Source organism: Gossypium arboreum, chromosome 9, assembly GCF_025698485.1.
Source record: "Gossypium arboreum isolate Shixiya-1 chromosome 9, ASM2569848v2, whole genome shotgun sequence".
In the NCBI taxonomy this organism is placed as follows: Eukaryota; Viridiplantae; Streptophyta; class Magnoliopsida; order Malvales; family Malvaceae; genus Gossypium; species Gossypium arboreum.
In genome coordinates, this window is record NC_069078.1 from 2,332,609 (window position 1) to 2,350,321 (window position 17,713).

General features: G+C 34.5%; 1 protein-coding gene and 1 long non-coding RNA gene across 3 annotated transcripts in view; one reads left to right on the top strand and one right to left on the bottom strand.

Moving 5' to 3' along the window:
• The window catches only part of LOC128280819 (uncharacterized), a 72,854-nt gene extending 56,906 nt beyond the window's left edge, over positions 1 to 15,948 (bottom strand). Inside the window, exons 1-2 of the long non-coding RNA XR_008270996.1 lie at positions 15,743 to 15,948; positions 14,782 to 14,907 (exon numbers count right to left, since the gene is read on the bottom strand). This is a non-coding gene — a long non-coding RNA (uncharacterized LOC128280819). The remainder of the gene's footprint in view (positions 1 to 14,781; positions 14,908 to 15,742) is intronic.
• LOC108483407 (cyclic nucleotide-gated ion channel 2) lies at positions 815 to 6,757 on the top strand. 2 transcript variants are annotated; one of them, XM_053019357.1, is made up of 8 exons: positions 815 to 1,191; positions 1,275 to 1,932; positions 3,979 to 4,194; positions 4,493 to 4,818; positions 5,448 to 5,559; positions 5,660 to 5,896; positions 6,021 to 6,107; positions 6,183 to 6,757. In XM_053019357.1, the coding sequence occupies exons 1-8, from the start codon at positions 1,007 to 1,009 to the stop codon at positions 6,669 to 6,671; spliced, it is 2,310 nt and encodes a 769-aa protein (XP_052875317.1). In that variant the 5' UTR covers positions 815 to 1,006; the 3' UTR covers positions 6,672 to 6,757. The 2 variants fall into 2 exon arrangements, with proteins under 2 accessions (XP_052875317.1, XP_052875318.1); XM_053019358.1 differs by having other exon boundaries at positions 4,502 to 4,818.
• Positions 15,949 to 17,713: the final 1,765 nt, after the last annotated feature.

Here is a 17,713-nt window from a genome sequence, read left to right on the forward strand (position 1 = left end):
ACTAAAATAAATAGACAAATTAACCCATTTTTACTCGTTTAAATATTAAACTGGTAATTTCAGTTGAAATTTTATCCATTTCTATTAATAAAAAATTGATATTGCTGATAAAATGATTAAATAGTTACATGGAGCGTGCCAAAGTACAAAGACCAATTTTTTTTTAATTATTTCTTAAGGTATTTATTGAAGTGAGCCCAATAACTAATCCTTTGCATTCTATATGCCCATTAAGGGGGTAGATATTGGTCACGAGTCAATAGTACTGAGACTAATTTTTAATAGTAGAAATAGATAAAACTTTTAATAAAATGATCAATTTGCTCTTTGATCTTACGTGGAGGAATTAATTTACCTATTTTTTAAGTAGAGAAGTCTAAATGCAATTTAACTTGATAAAAGTACTATAGAAGTCTTTGTACTAAGAGTTTGATTGCATTTTGCTTTCTTTACTGAAAAAATGGGGTAAATTAGTTCTTTCACGTTAGATTTAAAAGCAAACTGATATTTCTGTTAAAAGTTTTATCCATTTTCAGTGTTAAAAGACTAGTCCTTGAACATTAAAATGGCATGTGTAATTCTAATTATTTTATCAACAATGCTAATTTTTAATAGTATAAATAAATAAAATTTTACATACTGATTTTGCTCTTTAATCTAACATATATAGACTAATTTATCTATTTTTCTAAGTAAACGAGCAAAATACAATTTAGCTCGTAAAGACTTTTATGATAATTTTATCCATTTAACTTCGAGTTACCATAATATTTGTACTGCAGTAACAAGCGAGATTATTGGGTTAAAAATGAGGTTTAAATTGGATATTGACAAGTGGCAAGGGTGTGGTTATGGTTGATCGAAGTCACGTTTATTTTAGAGTCATGGGGCATGGGTGTGGACCCAATGGTTGAGGCGTGAGGGGGTGGAACCAAGCCCACCACGGACTCGCATTCTGATCACACACACCCTTCATGTTCCGTGCCTGGTTTTGGCTTCTTTCTTCATGTGCTACCTGACACCCAAAAGCCCTCTCATTATTAATCCCTCCAAAAACTCCCATCCTTCCCAAGCAACCCCTCTTTTTCTATTCCTCCTTCCTACCTTTTCCTTCCATTCGCCCAATTCCTTTCTCTCCCATGGTTCCACTTTTCTCACCATGCCTTCTCAGTCCAACTTCTCCCTATCAAGGTTTCACTCTTTCCAAGTTTTCATCTCTCTTTGAAATCAAAATCTAAAATGGTTTCGTTATAATTGTGTTGTTCTTGTCACAGGTGGTTTGGACTTCTTCAACTTCCAAACTCAATGCCAGAGAGATCTGATAATGGTAGTGTTAGCGGCGAAACCAATGAAGAAAACCCAATTTCCTACACCGTAGAATGTTACGCTTGTACTCAAGTCGGTGTTCCAGTTTTTCACTCCACCAGCTGTGACCAAGCTCACCCACCGGAATGGGAAGCCTCCGCCGGTTCTTCCCTCGTTCCAATTCAAGCTCGTACGGCCGCCAAACAGAAGAAGACTCAACAGCCTGCCGCGCCTAATACTCGGCGACCTTCTGGTCCGTTCGGCCGGGTGCTTGATCCTAGGACCAAGCGAGTGCAAAACTGGAACCGGGCTTTCTTATTGGCTCGTGCAATGGCTTTAGCCATTGATCCTTTGTTTTTCTATGCTTTATCCATAGGAAGAGGTGGGTCGCCGTGCTTGTACATGGATGGTGGCCTCGCTGCCATCGTAACCGTCCTTCGCACGTGTGTGGACGCCGTGCATTTGTTCCATCTTTGGCTTCAGTTCAGACTGGCGTACGTGTCCAGGGAGTCGCTGGTCGTCGGTTGTGGTAAACTCGTGTGGGACGCACGTGCCATCGCTTCTCATTACGTTCGTTCCCTCAAAGGTTTCTGGTTTGATGTCTTTGTGATTCTGCCGGTTCCTCAGGTTCCTTTTTCTTACCCTTATTTAATTTATAATTAATTTTCATTTTGTTGTACTGTAAAATTAATATTACATATCAATTAACTTTAAAATATATAAAATTTTATTTTTTAATTTTCTGAAAATTAATTAATAAAAAGATGCCTAATTCGATTTTTGTTCCTTTTTTTTTTAAATCAGAGCAGTGCACGATAACCAAAATTTATTTCCTATAAAACCCACGTCTGACCTCACGGCTTCTTTTGGATTTTTCAACAATTTCATCCAAAAATATAATTATAATTTGGTTTTGTTTTTCATTAAAATTTTAATTAAAATACGACATAAGTCTTTTTTTTAATTTAGAATTTAATCCTTGTACTTACTTTTTATATTTTAAAATTTAAATTTAATAAAATTATATTTTAAAATTTAAATTTAAATTTTATTAAATGATATTTTAAAATTAAAAAAATTCACTAGTATTTATATAATTTTAAAAATAAGATTATAATGAATTTAAATTTAACACAAAAATTAAATAATATTATTCAAAAATCATAAAGATTAAATGCTTGAAAATAAAAATATAAAAGTTAAAATTTAAATTTTCAAAAGAATAAAATTTATGATATATTTTAACTTAAAATTTTTGGTGATATAAATCGAATTAAAAGATTATTTTAAAAAATAATATACCTAGTATATGTCATCACGTTGTTCACGCACGTGAAGCTATTTTTATATATAATATTGAGAGTGAAGATAGACTTAAATTTGTGTGGAATGAATATTTAATAAAAACTTTAATAATGAGATGTGAAATTTTAAATTAATAATAATAAAATTATATTTTAATTTTTGATATAATTTTAATTTAATTTTAAAAATTATAAATATATAAATTATTAAAATAATAAAATTATATTTATATAATTTAATTTTAACCCAATAAATATTTCTGAGTTCACTCCTGAATTGTTGGCTGAAATAGAAAGGATGTTTTGATTTTATTTTTAAAGAAAAAACAAAACCTAAACTGTCATAACATTGAAAGTGCTGCAAGAAATAGACTGTTGCCAGCTTTAGTTTTTTACTCCATTTATTGAGTTAGGCTCCATAATTTAACAAATCATCATACGTAATCCTAGATTTTACAACTTTCCAATTTTTGTATATGTTTTTAATGCTACTTCTTTTTTAGTTTCTTATTGATGGGTTCCTACAAGATTGACAGTAATTTTTTATCCATACTGTAGGGAAAATAACTTCTATATTGCTAATGAATTCGAGTTTAACTGGATTTATACAATTATTTTTAAGGTGTAATATTTAATAATTTATTATTTAAATCTCTACATCTGGATAAATTATGGTAGAGATCACCTAATTATTATTTTTTTGTAATTCAATTACGAAAGTTATAAAATGGTCACTAACTATTTAATTTTAGTTTTCTTTTTCACTAGCTGGTTAATGTAACAATAGAAATATTAAAAATTCAAGATAGTTAGGTGACCAAAAAAAGACAAAATTGAATAATTGAGTCGCTGGTTATTGAGTGGCCATTTTATAATTTTTTATAATTCGATGACAAAAAAAAAATCATAATTGAATAACTACTCATATAATTTACAACTTTTTTATTATTAAACCCAAAATATTAAGAATTTAAAGTGGGTCCCCAAATAAACATTGTGTTTTGGACTCTTTTGAATATAACTTTTTCTTTTTACTAGGTAATTTTCATAATGATCTTAAAGCTAAAAGCTAGAAAGCCATTTCCCCCTATTGTACAATGACTCGATGAGATTGTTGACAATTACTTTAGTTGCTTCATAGACAGACACCAGAGGTTTCTTCCTTGTTGGATATTTTTGTCCTTGGAACATGTTACCTGTTTCCATGTCTTTTGCTATATAGTTACAAATGGACTTATGTTATGACTAGTAGTTTTCAATTTAAAATCTAATTCTAACACAATTATTGTGGATAATTCCAAAGCTAATAGAAGTTGAGTAAAATGATTTTTATTTCTGCATAACCAGAGAGTTTTTTGGTTTTTTGCAGGCAGTATTTTGGTTAGTTGTACCAAAATTAATAAGGGAAGAGCAGATCAAGATTATAATGACAATACTGTTATTAATCTTCTTGTTCCAATTCTTACCAAAGGTTTTCCACATCATTTGCTTAATGAGAAGGATGCAAAAGGTTACCGGTTACATCTTTGGCACCATTTGGTGGGGTTTTGGCCTTAATCTCATTGCCTACTTCATAGCCTCTCACGTAAGTCTTTGCATTTTCTCACAAACTTTATAACAATCAGGTTCTAGGGCGTCTCTCTAGTGCTGCTCTATTGCACCGGGATTTGGCTCGCGTGCACTTGCATTTAAGGTATTGTCTTCTTTGAATATACGTTCACACCCTTCAAGGCTTCATCTTTAATGTAAGTGCACATAGGGGAAAAATGTCCAAATCGCGGTAATGCCTTGAAACTCGGTCGTTACAAAGCTTTAACAACGCTTTACTCTTGTGTTCTTCATTTTCCTTTTGTTGATATTGCAATTTGTTGGTTTTAACGGAGTGGTCTCAGGTTGCTGGAGGGTGCTGGTATGTCCTTGCAATACAACGGGTAGCCTCATGTCTGCGGCAACAATGCGCGAGAAATGAGCAGTGCAAGCTTTCATTGTCGTGCTCGGAGGAAGTGTGCTACCAATTCTCATTTCCAGCTCAAGCAGTGGGAAAAACTTGTGGTGGTAACTCAACCAACGTTATGGGAAAACCTTTATGTTTAGAGGTTCATGGACCATTCAATTATGGGATTTATCAGTGGGCTCTCCCTGTTGTTTCTAGCAATTCTGTTGCTGTTAAGATCCTTTATCCCATCTTTTGGGGCTTAATGTCTCTCAGGTAAATCACATTTCACTCTTAATATCCTTTTTACTCCTTTCCTCTGTTTTCATATTGACTGTAGGCATCTGTCAAATTCGGATGTGGTTGGGTTTATGAAGGAGTTAAATCACTTTTTGGAACTTGAACTTGGTAACTTTTTCAACATTGGGGTTAAATATTTTTTTTCCCAAGTTAAACTCTGAACTTGGCAATTGTTCCACATTGTGGCTTGAACATTTTTTTCTTTTTGTCCAAGTTAGGCCTGAACTTGGCAATTGTTCTCACATTGGGACTTGAACTTTTTTTGTCCAAGTTAGTTTTTGGAAACCCTAGAGTTCAGGCCCCCAATTTGGGACAATTGCCAAGTTTAGAGATTAACTTGGACATAAAAAATAAGTTCAAACCAAATCTGGAAACAGTTGCTTAGTTCAGACCCCAAGGTGGGAACAATTACCAGGGCCTAAATTGGACAAAAAAAAAATTAAGTTCCAATATAGGAAAAGTTACCAAATTCAGACCCCAGATAACGATTTAAAGAGGATCTTTAGAGGGGATATCCGTATATTCAGATAACAAACATAGTGTTAAACACAAATACCTTATAGTAATAACCATTCTTATTGGTACTATCTGACATCCATTTGCAGCACCTTTGGGAATGATCTTGAACCAACAAGTCACTGGTTAGAAGTGATGTTCAGTATTTGCATTGTGCTTGCTGGATTGATGCTCTTCACTTTATTGATCGGAAACATTCAGGTCTGTATTTGGGTTTTGTTGTCACCCTATTGAAAATTGTTCAAAGTTTCCATAGCCAACTTAACTGACAATTTGATCCTACATTATTATCATCATCAAGGTATTCTTGCATGCTGTCATGGCGAAGAAGAGGAAAATGCAGCTGAGATGTCGAGACATGGAATGGTGGATGAAACGCCGGCAACTACCGTCTCGTTTGAGACAACGAGTCCGCCATTACGAACGCCAAAAATGGGCGACCTTGGGCGGAGAAGACGAAATGGAACTGATCAAAGACTTGCCCGAAGGCCTCCGGAGAGACATTAAACGCTTCCTTTGCCTTGACCTCATCAAGAAGGTCCAAACATAATTTAACCTATAACGTGGCATCATAATTTCAACATGTCCATGAGCCTGATTGCATCAAACTCAAATATATTTGTTCAAGCTTGGCCTGATTGCTTGCATCTCTTTCATTTCAGGTTCCTTTATTCCATAACTTGAATGATCTTATTCTGGATAACATCTGTGATAGAGTTAAGCCGCTCGTATTCTCTAAAGACGAAAAGGTTTGAGCTTTACCCTACCTTGTTAAAAGAGCTATTCAAAATTTTGTTCATCTTGTAATTGTTCCCATAAAACAGATAATTAGAGAAGGTGATCCAGTACAAAGAATGGTGTTTGTCGTTCGTGGACGTATAAAACGTATCCAAAGCCTTAGCAAAGGTGTGGTTGCCACAAGTTTAATCGAGCCAGGAGGCTTCCTAGGTGACGAATTGTTGTCATGGTGTCTTCGCCGACCATTTATTGACCGTCTTCCAGCCTCGTCCGCAACATTTGTTTGTGTAGAGCCGATTGAAGCATTCAGTCTCGACTCAAACCATCTCAAATACATCACAGATCACTTCAGGTACAAATTTGCCAATGAGAGACTTAAAAGAACAGCAAGATACTATTCATCGAATTGGCGGACATGGGCAGCCGTGAATATACAACTTGGCTGGCGGCGTTACAGAACGAGGACTCGAGGTCCGATGATTTCTGCTGCCGAAAACGGCAACAGCAGTGACCGCCGGTTGCTGCAATACGCTGCCATGTTTATGTCAATAAGGCCACATGATCATCTAGAATAAAGAAAAGCCAATTGCCTTCTGCAATTCATTTGCTCATTATGTAATCTGTACTGTCATTTAATAAAGTTTTTCATTCACCATGGAAACCATTTTGAACATAGTTGTTTGCTCATTCTGTACTCATCTGCTTCAAGTACAACTTGGTCGAATCTGATCGTTAGTAAGACAAATATACATAAACGTTGATGTTGGTTGTTAACAAGAAAATAACCGGAACATATGCCAATAGCTTTTGCCATTATTGAAAATAAGAACAAGGAGGCTTGGTATTTTTTTCTTGATGAACTTGCATATGTATGCCTTCAGTACGCACAAGACCAATCATCAAATGATTGTAATAATCAAAAGGTTTTCATTACTACGTTCAATCTTTTATATAACTTGACTATTCTTTATTCGTCTCGGTCGATTACTATTTTAGGTTGGGGCAACAATAATACATCAAAATTAGTATGAGTTTATTGATGACAAGGTATAAAATGCTGAGCTAAACACATAGTATATGTTAAAGAACAGTTGTTAGGATTTTAACCCGATTAAGTAACGAATAAGAAAATAGCAAAATAAATTGAGAAATTGAACACACAAATTTAACGTGGAAAAACCCCTCCAAATAGGATAAAAAACCACGGGCAAAGATAATTTTACTATAATGGCAAAAGAACGAAGAGTACAAAAGATGGAGATTAAAACTAAACCCCGAAAACCCGAAAACAAAAAACCCACAAAACGTAAACACAAAATTCTCTAAATGTGTTATGAGTTCTAATCTCTAATGGGTGTATTTTCTAAGGTTATAAAAGAGCCTATTTATAGGCTAAATTTATAGATCAAATAATAATAAAATAATCTAAACTAATCAGTATTTGATTGAAACAAGTAAACAGAGTTTAACTGAAAGACTATTTGTCAAATTTGATTGAAAATAGGAATTATATTTAACAAATCTCCACCTTGACTCATATTTCCACAACGTCATCTTTGCCAAAGCCCGCCACGAGCCTATCTTGAACTATGCAGGGAATTAAGCGAGTCGAATTTGTGCTTAAGCGGAAGACTTCTAGCCTTCGACTTGTACACTGCCAAATCAAAACTAACCCGGGTTTGATTTTCACGAACACAGTGCCCTAACTTTTCAAAACCTGCATCTAAAAGAAAACCTCACTTCAACGAAACAGTCATATCTTTTTCCCTCCTATGACCAAGTTGCCTCCGCTCCAAACAAGTTGACTTCAACTCCGTAATGGACGAGGGACGTCCGATTTCACCGATCCTTTGATAACCTTCCGAATATAAAGATGCCGGTTCTTTTACCTTTTAACAAAACGAGAGCTCCACGAGATACTTTAATACCGCTCGACTCGATGTTGATTTTGCATCATTTCAAGTCTAAAATACTTAAGGAGATGAGATTCTTTCGTAAATCAGGTACATATCTGACATCTGAGAGTGTCCTAATCGTCCCATCGTGCATCTTAATTTTAACAGTACCAATACCAATTACCTTACTAGATGAATCGTTTCCCATGCGCACAACTCGACTTTCAATCGAACTGTATGTGGAGAACCATTCTCTATTGGGACACATGTGGAAAGAACATCCTGAATCTAGGATCCACTCGGACGTGAGCTTGTTGTTATCACTTGTTGACACTAACAAGAAATCATCCCCATTTTCATCGGCCAAATTAGCACCAGCTACATCTTCCTCGTTACTCTTAGCAGCTTTTTTATTTCGCAGTTTATAACAATCTGCTTTGACGTGACCTAACTTTTTACAATAGCGACACCTTTTATCTCGTTTCTTTGATGCTACCAAAACGGAAGCTTGCCTATCTGTCTTGCTATCCAAATGAAGCTCATTGTCGAGTTTGTCTCTACTCAACAAATGATCCTTTACATCTTCGAACGAGAGTTTGTCTCTGCCATAAATCAGGGTCTCCCTGAAAGACTTGTATGAAGGGGGTAAAGAGCACAATAATAGCATAGCCTGATCTCCATCGTCAATATGAACCTCATCATTCTTTAAATCATTTAAAAGAGTAATGAATTGACTGATGTGATCTCTAAGAAGCTCACCTTCGTTCATGCGAAACGTAAATAGACGTTGTTTCAACACTAAACGGTTAGCCAGAGACTTAATCGCATAAAGAGTTTCTAACCTTTTCCACAAGGCAGATGAGGTCTTCTCCATCAATATCTCCTGCAATACCGTATTCGTGAGGCACAACTGGATTGCAGATAAAGCCTTTTCATCAAGCTCTTCCCATTCTGTTTTATTTAGATTCTCAGGCTTTTTCCTGATAACAACCTTTTTCAAGCCTGATTGAACTAGAATTGCCATCATCCGAACTTGCCACAGATTGAAATTTGTCTCACCATCAAACTTCTCAATTTTAAACCTTGTTGTTGCCATCTCTGAACGGGCTGATCTATGAAAATTAAACTAGCTCTGATACCACTTGTTAGGATTTTAACCCGATTAAGTAACGAACAAGAAAATAGCAGAATAAATTGAGAAATTGAACACACAAATTTTGTAACACCCAAACTCGGCCCAGACGTTATGACCGGATCCGACATGCCACATCGAAGCGTTCAAAACATTTTATATTGTTGATTCAGAAAAACTTACTTAGTGTATCTTTTAGGTTAAAGTGAATGGAAGCTGTGCACTAGGTAGGAAACCGGAAAAGAGGTGGTGAGTCCATCGGACTGCTTAAGTACCAAGCTCCCTTCGGATCCAATCCTAGACATGCATACCGCCATTGCCACACCTTAATGTCATGGATATTTCTAGGAAACCGATTTGATTAAGTCATTTTTAGGAAAAGTGATTAATTTTGGAAAATACTTTAATTGCGGAAGCTTTGCTTGTTGTCGTGTTATTTTGAAATCAATTGTTGTTTTTGAAAACGCGCCCTAAAGCTATCCAATTTCAACAGTTAAAACAAGTAATACCTATCTTAGTAATACATATTAAAACCATCAAAAATAATTAAGCGGCCTTATTACATTTAAAACCCAAAACTTCAAACGTAAATAAAAGGATGTCCAGTTCACGGAAGAAAATCAAACTTTCGAACGGGTGGCAACTCGAATTCCTCACGACTCCAAGCCCACTATGGTTGGGGATTACTGCGTGGATGAAAATAAAAGGGTGAGTTTGGGGAAACTCGTGTGTAAATTAACCCAACCATAGCCTATATCACTCAAACCACATAAATAGAATAAGTTGGCCTTAGCCCGAGCAATTGAGAATAAAGCCCATAGGCCCATAATGAGCGAGCAGATATTACATATTTATGCAGAAACCCAACTCAGATTCATCCATAACACCCCCGTACTAGCCTTACACCATGTGGGGAGACTACTCGACCCGCCCAACCGCTACACACCACAGAAATCGCAGCGAGACTGCCAGATATTGTGACAAAGTCACCAGATACAGATTTTGTGGCAGAGCCACCAGAACAGATATATGTGGCAGAGCCACCAGATCAGATAATCGTGGCATAGCCACCAGAACAGATATATGTGGCAGAGCCACCAGATCAGATAATTGTGGCATAGCCACCAGGACGCTTCCTCCATAATATAACCCATGTCCCCATGCAACAGATATATAATCATGGCATACTGTAATACCCTGAAAAATTTTACAGTAAGATATTATCCTTGATATAGTAAAATAAGGAAATAAAGTGACAAAAAGGGAAATTTTAAGTTATGTCAATATTGAGAAGTATATTATGATATATTAATTCAAGAAAGGACTAAATTGTAAAAGTGAGAAAAGTTTTGTTGCACAAGAGTAAATATTCATAATTTGAGGGTTAAAGTGTAAATATGAAAAGTTGAAGGACCAATAGTGTAAATAATTTAAGAGTGGAATGATCTAGAAACTAAGAAAATGGATGAATTAGGACCAAATTGAATAGATGAAGAACTATGAGGGACTAAATTGCAATTTTACCAAATTAAATGATGACTCAAGGATGGAATTTTAAAAGATAATGAAGGGAAAATGGTCAATTGGAAGAAAGAGAAATCTAGAAAGTAATAATGATGCTAGAGATATTTTGATATTTTATAATTATTTAATTAGATAAATATTATTTTATTAATACTTTAATAAGATATTTTATTATTATTTTATTAGTATATAAAGAAAGAAAGATGAGAAATTCTCATCCATATTTTCCCATGCACTAACGTGAGAGTAAGAGAGGAAGAAAGAAAGTTTTGCTTTCTTTACAATTTGGTCCTTTTATAAAAAATTCACCATTTTCACCCAAAAATCAAATGAATTTCCATAGCTACCAAGAGACAAAAAATGTTAAGGAGAGCATGGGGAGTTAGAATATCAAGTTGGATTCAAGAAATAGAAGCTGGAGGAGAGAGAAAATCAAGTTAAAGATTAGTATCAATAGAACAAGGTAAGTATATCAAGATTTCAATATGTTTTTAAGTTTGTTATTATTGACAAAGCATGGAAATAATGTTATAGTAGAGTTTTCTTACATAAGGTCCTAGGTTTTTGATATGTTAGCGAAGAGAAAATAAGAGAAAGTGATGAGAAATGGTGTAGAAAAAGGAAATAAGGGTGTTATAACATGGTAATTAATAGCTTGCACAAAAACAGTTTGGACAGCAGCAGTAGACTAACTTTGAAAAATCACCATAAATTGTAGAAATCAAATTAGAAGATGAAAAAAATATGGAATTAAATATTATTGAGTATAGTTTCTCATAGAATAAATAGTGTAAGCAATGAATTTTTAAATTTTGAGATATAATTAATTTTGTGAGACAAGGTCAGAATGAATTCAGGTTCCCCTGTTCTGATTTTGAAAAATCATAAAAAATTGAATAAAAATAATTAGGGGATTAAATTTATATTTATAAAATCCTGAATGAGTCTATTTTTAAGAGAAATAAACAAGAACATCATTTGAATCCTGTATGAGGAGATAACTAATTTTTGGTGAAGAGGGGTCAGAACTATCAGACAGCAAATAGGGGTAACTTTAAAGAATAAACTGTACTTATTGGCTAAATAAAAAATTCTGAAATTTTTATGGTAAGAATATATATGAGTCTATATTCAGGGAAAATTATATGATATTAATTTGGAGTTCTATAGATCCAGATATAAATAATTTAGTGACTATGATGCAGATAGACAGCTTGAATATTCATAAAAGTAAATAATAAAATTTATGGATAATGTTACTTACAAGTGTGTTATCTACATTAAGGATGTGGAATGGAGAGGAAGAGAAGGAAAAATATGTATGAATATTCATCTAGCATGGCTAATTTGCATATTTTAGGTTCAAGGACTAAATTGAATAAAAGTAAAACTTTATGGGCAATTTTGTAAACATGTTAGAAATGACCAAATTGCATGAAATGGATTATTTTATTATTTAAATTACAAAATTGAATGAAATTATTAATCTAGTTCAAGATCGGGGGAAAACATGTTTTAGGGATTAAATTGAAAAGTGTTGAAATTATGAAAAATTCGATATTTTATAGAATTCATGGATTGTTATCAATATATATGAGAATAATAGCTGGAAATAAGGATTAAATTGCAAGAATTTTATTTTCCGACCCTAAGGATGAAATCGTCATTAATTAAAGTTTAGGGCAAAATGGTAATTTTGCTCGAGCATTAATTAAATGCATTAAAATATGAAATGAATGAAAATGATGGTCAAATTTATTTATAAAGATCCGAACGACTCAAATATGAGACTTGATCGTGGAAAAGAAAAGATATCGATTAATGAAATTATAAACACAAATAAGCAATGAGGTAAGTTCGTAACTTGAATTATATTCTTAAATGCTTGAGATTGTATGTTATTTATGTGAATATGATTTGAATGTTCATTGTATGAAAATTTATGAAACATTGATAAATTTGATAAAAGGAGAAGAAATCCGGTTGAATGAAAGGAAAATTCGATGGATCTCGAAAAGGAATTGATGGTAAAAGGATCTAGCCGGACGAGTGATCCTATCTGATATAGCCCTCCCGAAGAATATGTGTAAAACGGATTTAGTCCGGACGGGTAATCCAATTAGGGTCTGAATTTAGCCTTGGATAGTAATTCAGATCCAAGCTCATTAGAGTAATTGTCGTTGCGAGGATTTAGCCCGGACTAGTAATCCCGACAATACTCTATGAGTTGATATTACTGAGGATTTAGCTTTGGACCGGTAATCCCACTATAAGGATGAGGTTCATGGGTGTGTGCTCTCGATATGAAATATGTAAGACCATGGTTGAAAGATACCATGGCAACTGATATGAAATGTGTAAGACCATGGTTGAAAGATACCATGGCAACTCGATATGAAATGTGTAAGACCATGGTTGAAAGATACCATGGCAACCTGATATGAGATGTGTAAGGCCATGGTTGAAAGATACCATGGCAACGTGACATGAAAAGAATAAGACCATGGTTGAAAGATACCATGGCAACATGACAGAAAATGAGTAAGACCATAGTTGAAAGACACTATGGCATCACGTCAAAGATAAATAAGACCGTGGATGGGAGACGCTATAACATCTGTTGAACAATTGATAATCAGGTAAAATGTAGCACCCCAAACCCAGCCCAGAAGTTATGGCCGGATCCGGCATGCCACATCAAAAACGTAAAAAAAAATTTCCTTTCTAAGTCCAGAAAATCGTACTTGATGTTCAAAAGATTAATTCATTAAGGGTTAAAGTGAATGGAAGCTATGCACCAGGTAGGAAACCGGAAAAGAGGTGGTGAGTCCATCGGACTACTTAAGTACCAAGCTCCCTTCGGATCCAATCTTAGACATGCATACCGCCATTGCCACACCTTAATGTCATGGATATTTCTAAGAAAACCGATTTGATTAAGTCATTTTTAGGAAAAGTGATTAATTTTGGAAAAATACTTTCATTGGAAGCTTTGCTTGTTGTCGTGTTATTTTGAAATCAACTGTTGTTTTTGAAAACGCCTAAAGCTATCCAGTTTCAACAGATTAAATATAAGTATTACCTATCTTAGTAATACATATTAAAACCATCAAAAATAATTAAGCGGCCTTATTACATTTAAAAGCCCAAAACTTCAAATGTAAATAAAAGGATGTCCAGTTCACGAAGAAAATCAAACTTTCGAACGGGTGGCCACTCCAATTCCCTCACAACTCCAAGCCCACTATGGTTGGGGATTTCTGCGTGGATGAAAATAAAAGGGTGAGTTTGGGAAACTCGGTGTGTAAGGAAAACCCTTCAAAGCCCAAGTCGGCTCAAGCCTATTGGGCCTAAGCCTATTCGGGTAATAGTGGTGCTGGGCGAGCCCTTTTCAGATTATAATAAACCGGGCCTTAGCCCTTATTCAGATAATAATGATGGCCCATAGGCCCATTTCAAAATACATGCAACATCAAGAAACATATGCAAGCCCATTTGGGAGACTACTCAACCCACCAACCACTACACTCCACCCGTACCAGCCATACACTCCATGTGGGATAGCTCAACCCACCCAAATTTAACACTCCACAGCTTGCAAGATTCGCTCATTATCGAAGAATTGAGGCAAAGCCTCCAAGACGTGGACAAGCCACTTTCAAGACTTCCTCCGTCAATATCCCGGTCCCATGCATCGATAATAACAACATGGCATGCAGTAAATAACCACATCAAACATGCATTTAGGTCAATTTAACCCTAGGGGTATTTGGTAATTTATCTCCTAGGGTAAAGCGTAAATTTTCCACTTTTAAAGGTATTTCATAATTTATCTATTTTAGGGTTTTTCATGCATATTCCTACTTTTCACGTACTAACAGAATCACGCATCGAGAGTTCTTACGAATTGGGCCCGTTGGCCCATCATTCCAATTTTGGCCCATTAAGCCCAAAAATATCGAGGCATGTAAATCATGCACTTTACAGTCCAAATTTTGCAGCTTACCAAAAACATTAATCGATTTATCTCACGAGCATTCGCACACTCGCAAATCTGCAAAATACCGGTTTTCGGCATTTCGGCTTTTCGACTTTTGCCGATCCAGACTAAGAAAGAGGGTGTTAGTTACACACCTGTTTGCGACGATATGCTGACGAGATCCACACACGAACCGTCTACAATTGGATTACTAACACGTTAATCTAACTATTCAAATACGAACTACGTATTAACCCCTTACAATATTCGGCCAACCACACCTACAGATCATAGTAAGCTTATAAGAAATCAATAAGCAACTCATTAACAAATTTTTGTCAATGTTTACCACATAATCATAATTTCACTGCAAGCTGTCTTCCTGAGCAACAGTCACTAAATCATTTATAAATGGAGCTACGAAACTCCAAATCAAGTTCCGTTAATTTTCCTTGAATATAGACTCATATATCTTCTATCCATAAAATTTTCAGAATTTTTGGTTTATCCAATCAATACCAGATTTTTCTCAAAGTTTCCCATGTTTCACTGTTTGACTAATCTGACCACTCTTCATTACGAATCAAATTTCTCATTGTACAGAATTCAAAATATGTTCTTGTTTATTTAATTAGAAACTAGACTCAATAAGCTTTAATTACATAATTTATTCAGCTTCTAATTCATCTCCCACAATTTATGGTGATTTTCCAAAGTCACGTTACTGCTGCTGTCCCAAGCAGATTTATTACCAAATCACTCTTTCATACACCTAACTTGCATGCATGTTATTTAAACATGTATATCACCAATCAATCATCACATATCTATAATTTTTACTTAAGCATAATCTCCATTTCATCATTTTAAAGCACAACATGTTAGCCGATTTTTCCCTTTAGCATCTAAGGCACATGCATGCTCATTTGTTTGGCTCAACTTCACATATCTTCCATTTTTCATCAAAAGAACATGAAACAACAACCATTTCCTTCATTTTAATTCATGACCAAATGCTCACAACACAACTAAAAATCAAAATATACTTCAAGAGTTAAGGTAGAATCAAGAAAAACTCATGAACCTCAAAATAGAAGCAAGGTACCAAGAACATACCTTCAATTTTCCTCCTCCTAATGACCGAATACTCAAGAGCTTTCTCCTCTCCTTCTCTTCTCTAACTTTCAGCTATGATGAACAAAGATGGACAAAACTTTGTTCTTTTCACCCCTTTTTCTTTTAATAAAACTTCATATTTCATCCATTTAATTCTTTAATACAAAAGACATGATATTCTTATCATGAAACATTTACCTAACCCATTATCATGAAACATTTACCTAACCCATTATAATGGAACATTTACCTAACCTATTATCATGAAACATTTACCTAACCCATTATCATGGAACATTTACCTAACCTATTATCAATTTGTATCAATTTGTACCATAAATTATGGATATCAAGTGTACATTTTGTCTACAACAACATGATGGCTGGCCACTTCATGTAAAATGGGAGGTTTGTCATGCAAATCCTCCTATTTTGCACTCCTATTTATTTGGCCACCTCAATTTAGCCTATAGCATTTTCAAACATTTTCACATAAGTCCTATTTCATAATTTCACTCCCTTTTTCTTATGGAACAAAAATTAACTAAAATTGTCGGGTTCTATCTTAAGTTTGGGCTTTCTAGAGGCCCACTAACATAATTAAACCTATGCCAACATTCACAGAATTCCCGAAAATTGGGGCGTTACATAAAATGTATCAGATGACGAATGGTTATATGAAATGGTTGTGTGAAATGTTTACAAGATCTGGTCATATGGAAATATATGTACAAAAGCGTTGTTTGAAATAATTATGAAAATGGATAATCGAAATAAGTATAAGTACATGGAATATAATTTATGTTAAGTTTAATATAAACTATTACCGAATAAATATACATAAAATATATGAAAATGATGAAGCATAAAATATTGATATAATGAAATGAATGATATATGCTTGTGAAGAAACGGTAAGAGCATGATATGTTTCATGACATGTACTTATATGATTATCTTTGATATGTTGATACAAGGAAATTATGTAATTGAGACTATTATTAAACTCCAGTGCGACATGTAGAGAAAATAGATATATCAATGTTGAATTTATATGAGATATGTGCAAGTATACTAACAATGTTGTTGTTTGATGCTTATACAAGTGCCAAACTGTTGATTGAATGGTAATATATTTATTTTATATGATGCATTGAATCGGTAAGTATTTTAATTTTTTTAAGTGATCTGCAAATGGTAGTAATGCTCCGAAACCCTGTTCTGACAGCGGATACGGGTTAGGGGTGTTACACATACATCATACAGAATCAGATCGTCATGCTTTTCAGTCAAAATTAACCCTAGGGGTATAACGATAATTTTGCACCTAGGGGTATAACAGTAATTTTTTATACATAGGGGTATTATAGTAATTTAGCTGCTTTTAGGGTTTTCATGCATATCCTAACTATTTACGTACTATCAGAACACTTACCGCGCATACTTACCGAATTGAGCCCGTTGGCCCATGAACCCGATCTTTGGCCCATTAAGCCCAAATTATCAAAATGTACAAAATCGCGCGTACTGCAGTTTATTACTTTAGATTACCAAATATACAAACCCAACTATCTTATGTGCATTCACACACTCGCAAATTCCCAAAATACCGACTTTTCTGCATTTCGGCTTTTCGGCTTTTGCCAATCTAGTCTATGAGAGGGTGTCAGTTACACACCTGTTTGCGACGATATGCTGACGAGATCCACACACGAACCGCCTACAATTGGATTACTAACACGTTAATCTAACTATTCAAATACGAACTACGTATTAACCCCTTACAATATTTGGCCAACCACACCTATAGATCATAATAAGCTTATAAGAAATCAATAAGCAACTCATTAACAAATTTTTGTCAATGTTTACCACATAATCATAATTTCACTGCAAACTGCCTTCCTGAGCAACAGTCACTAAATTATTTATAACTGGAGCTACGAATCTCCAAATCAAGTGGCGTTAATT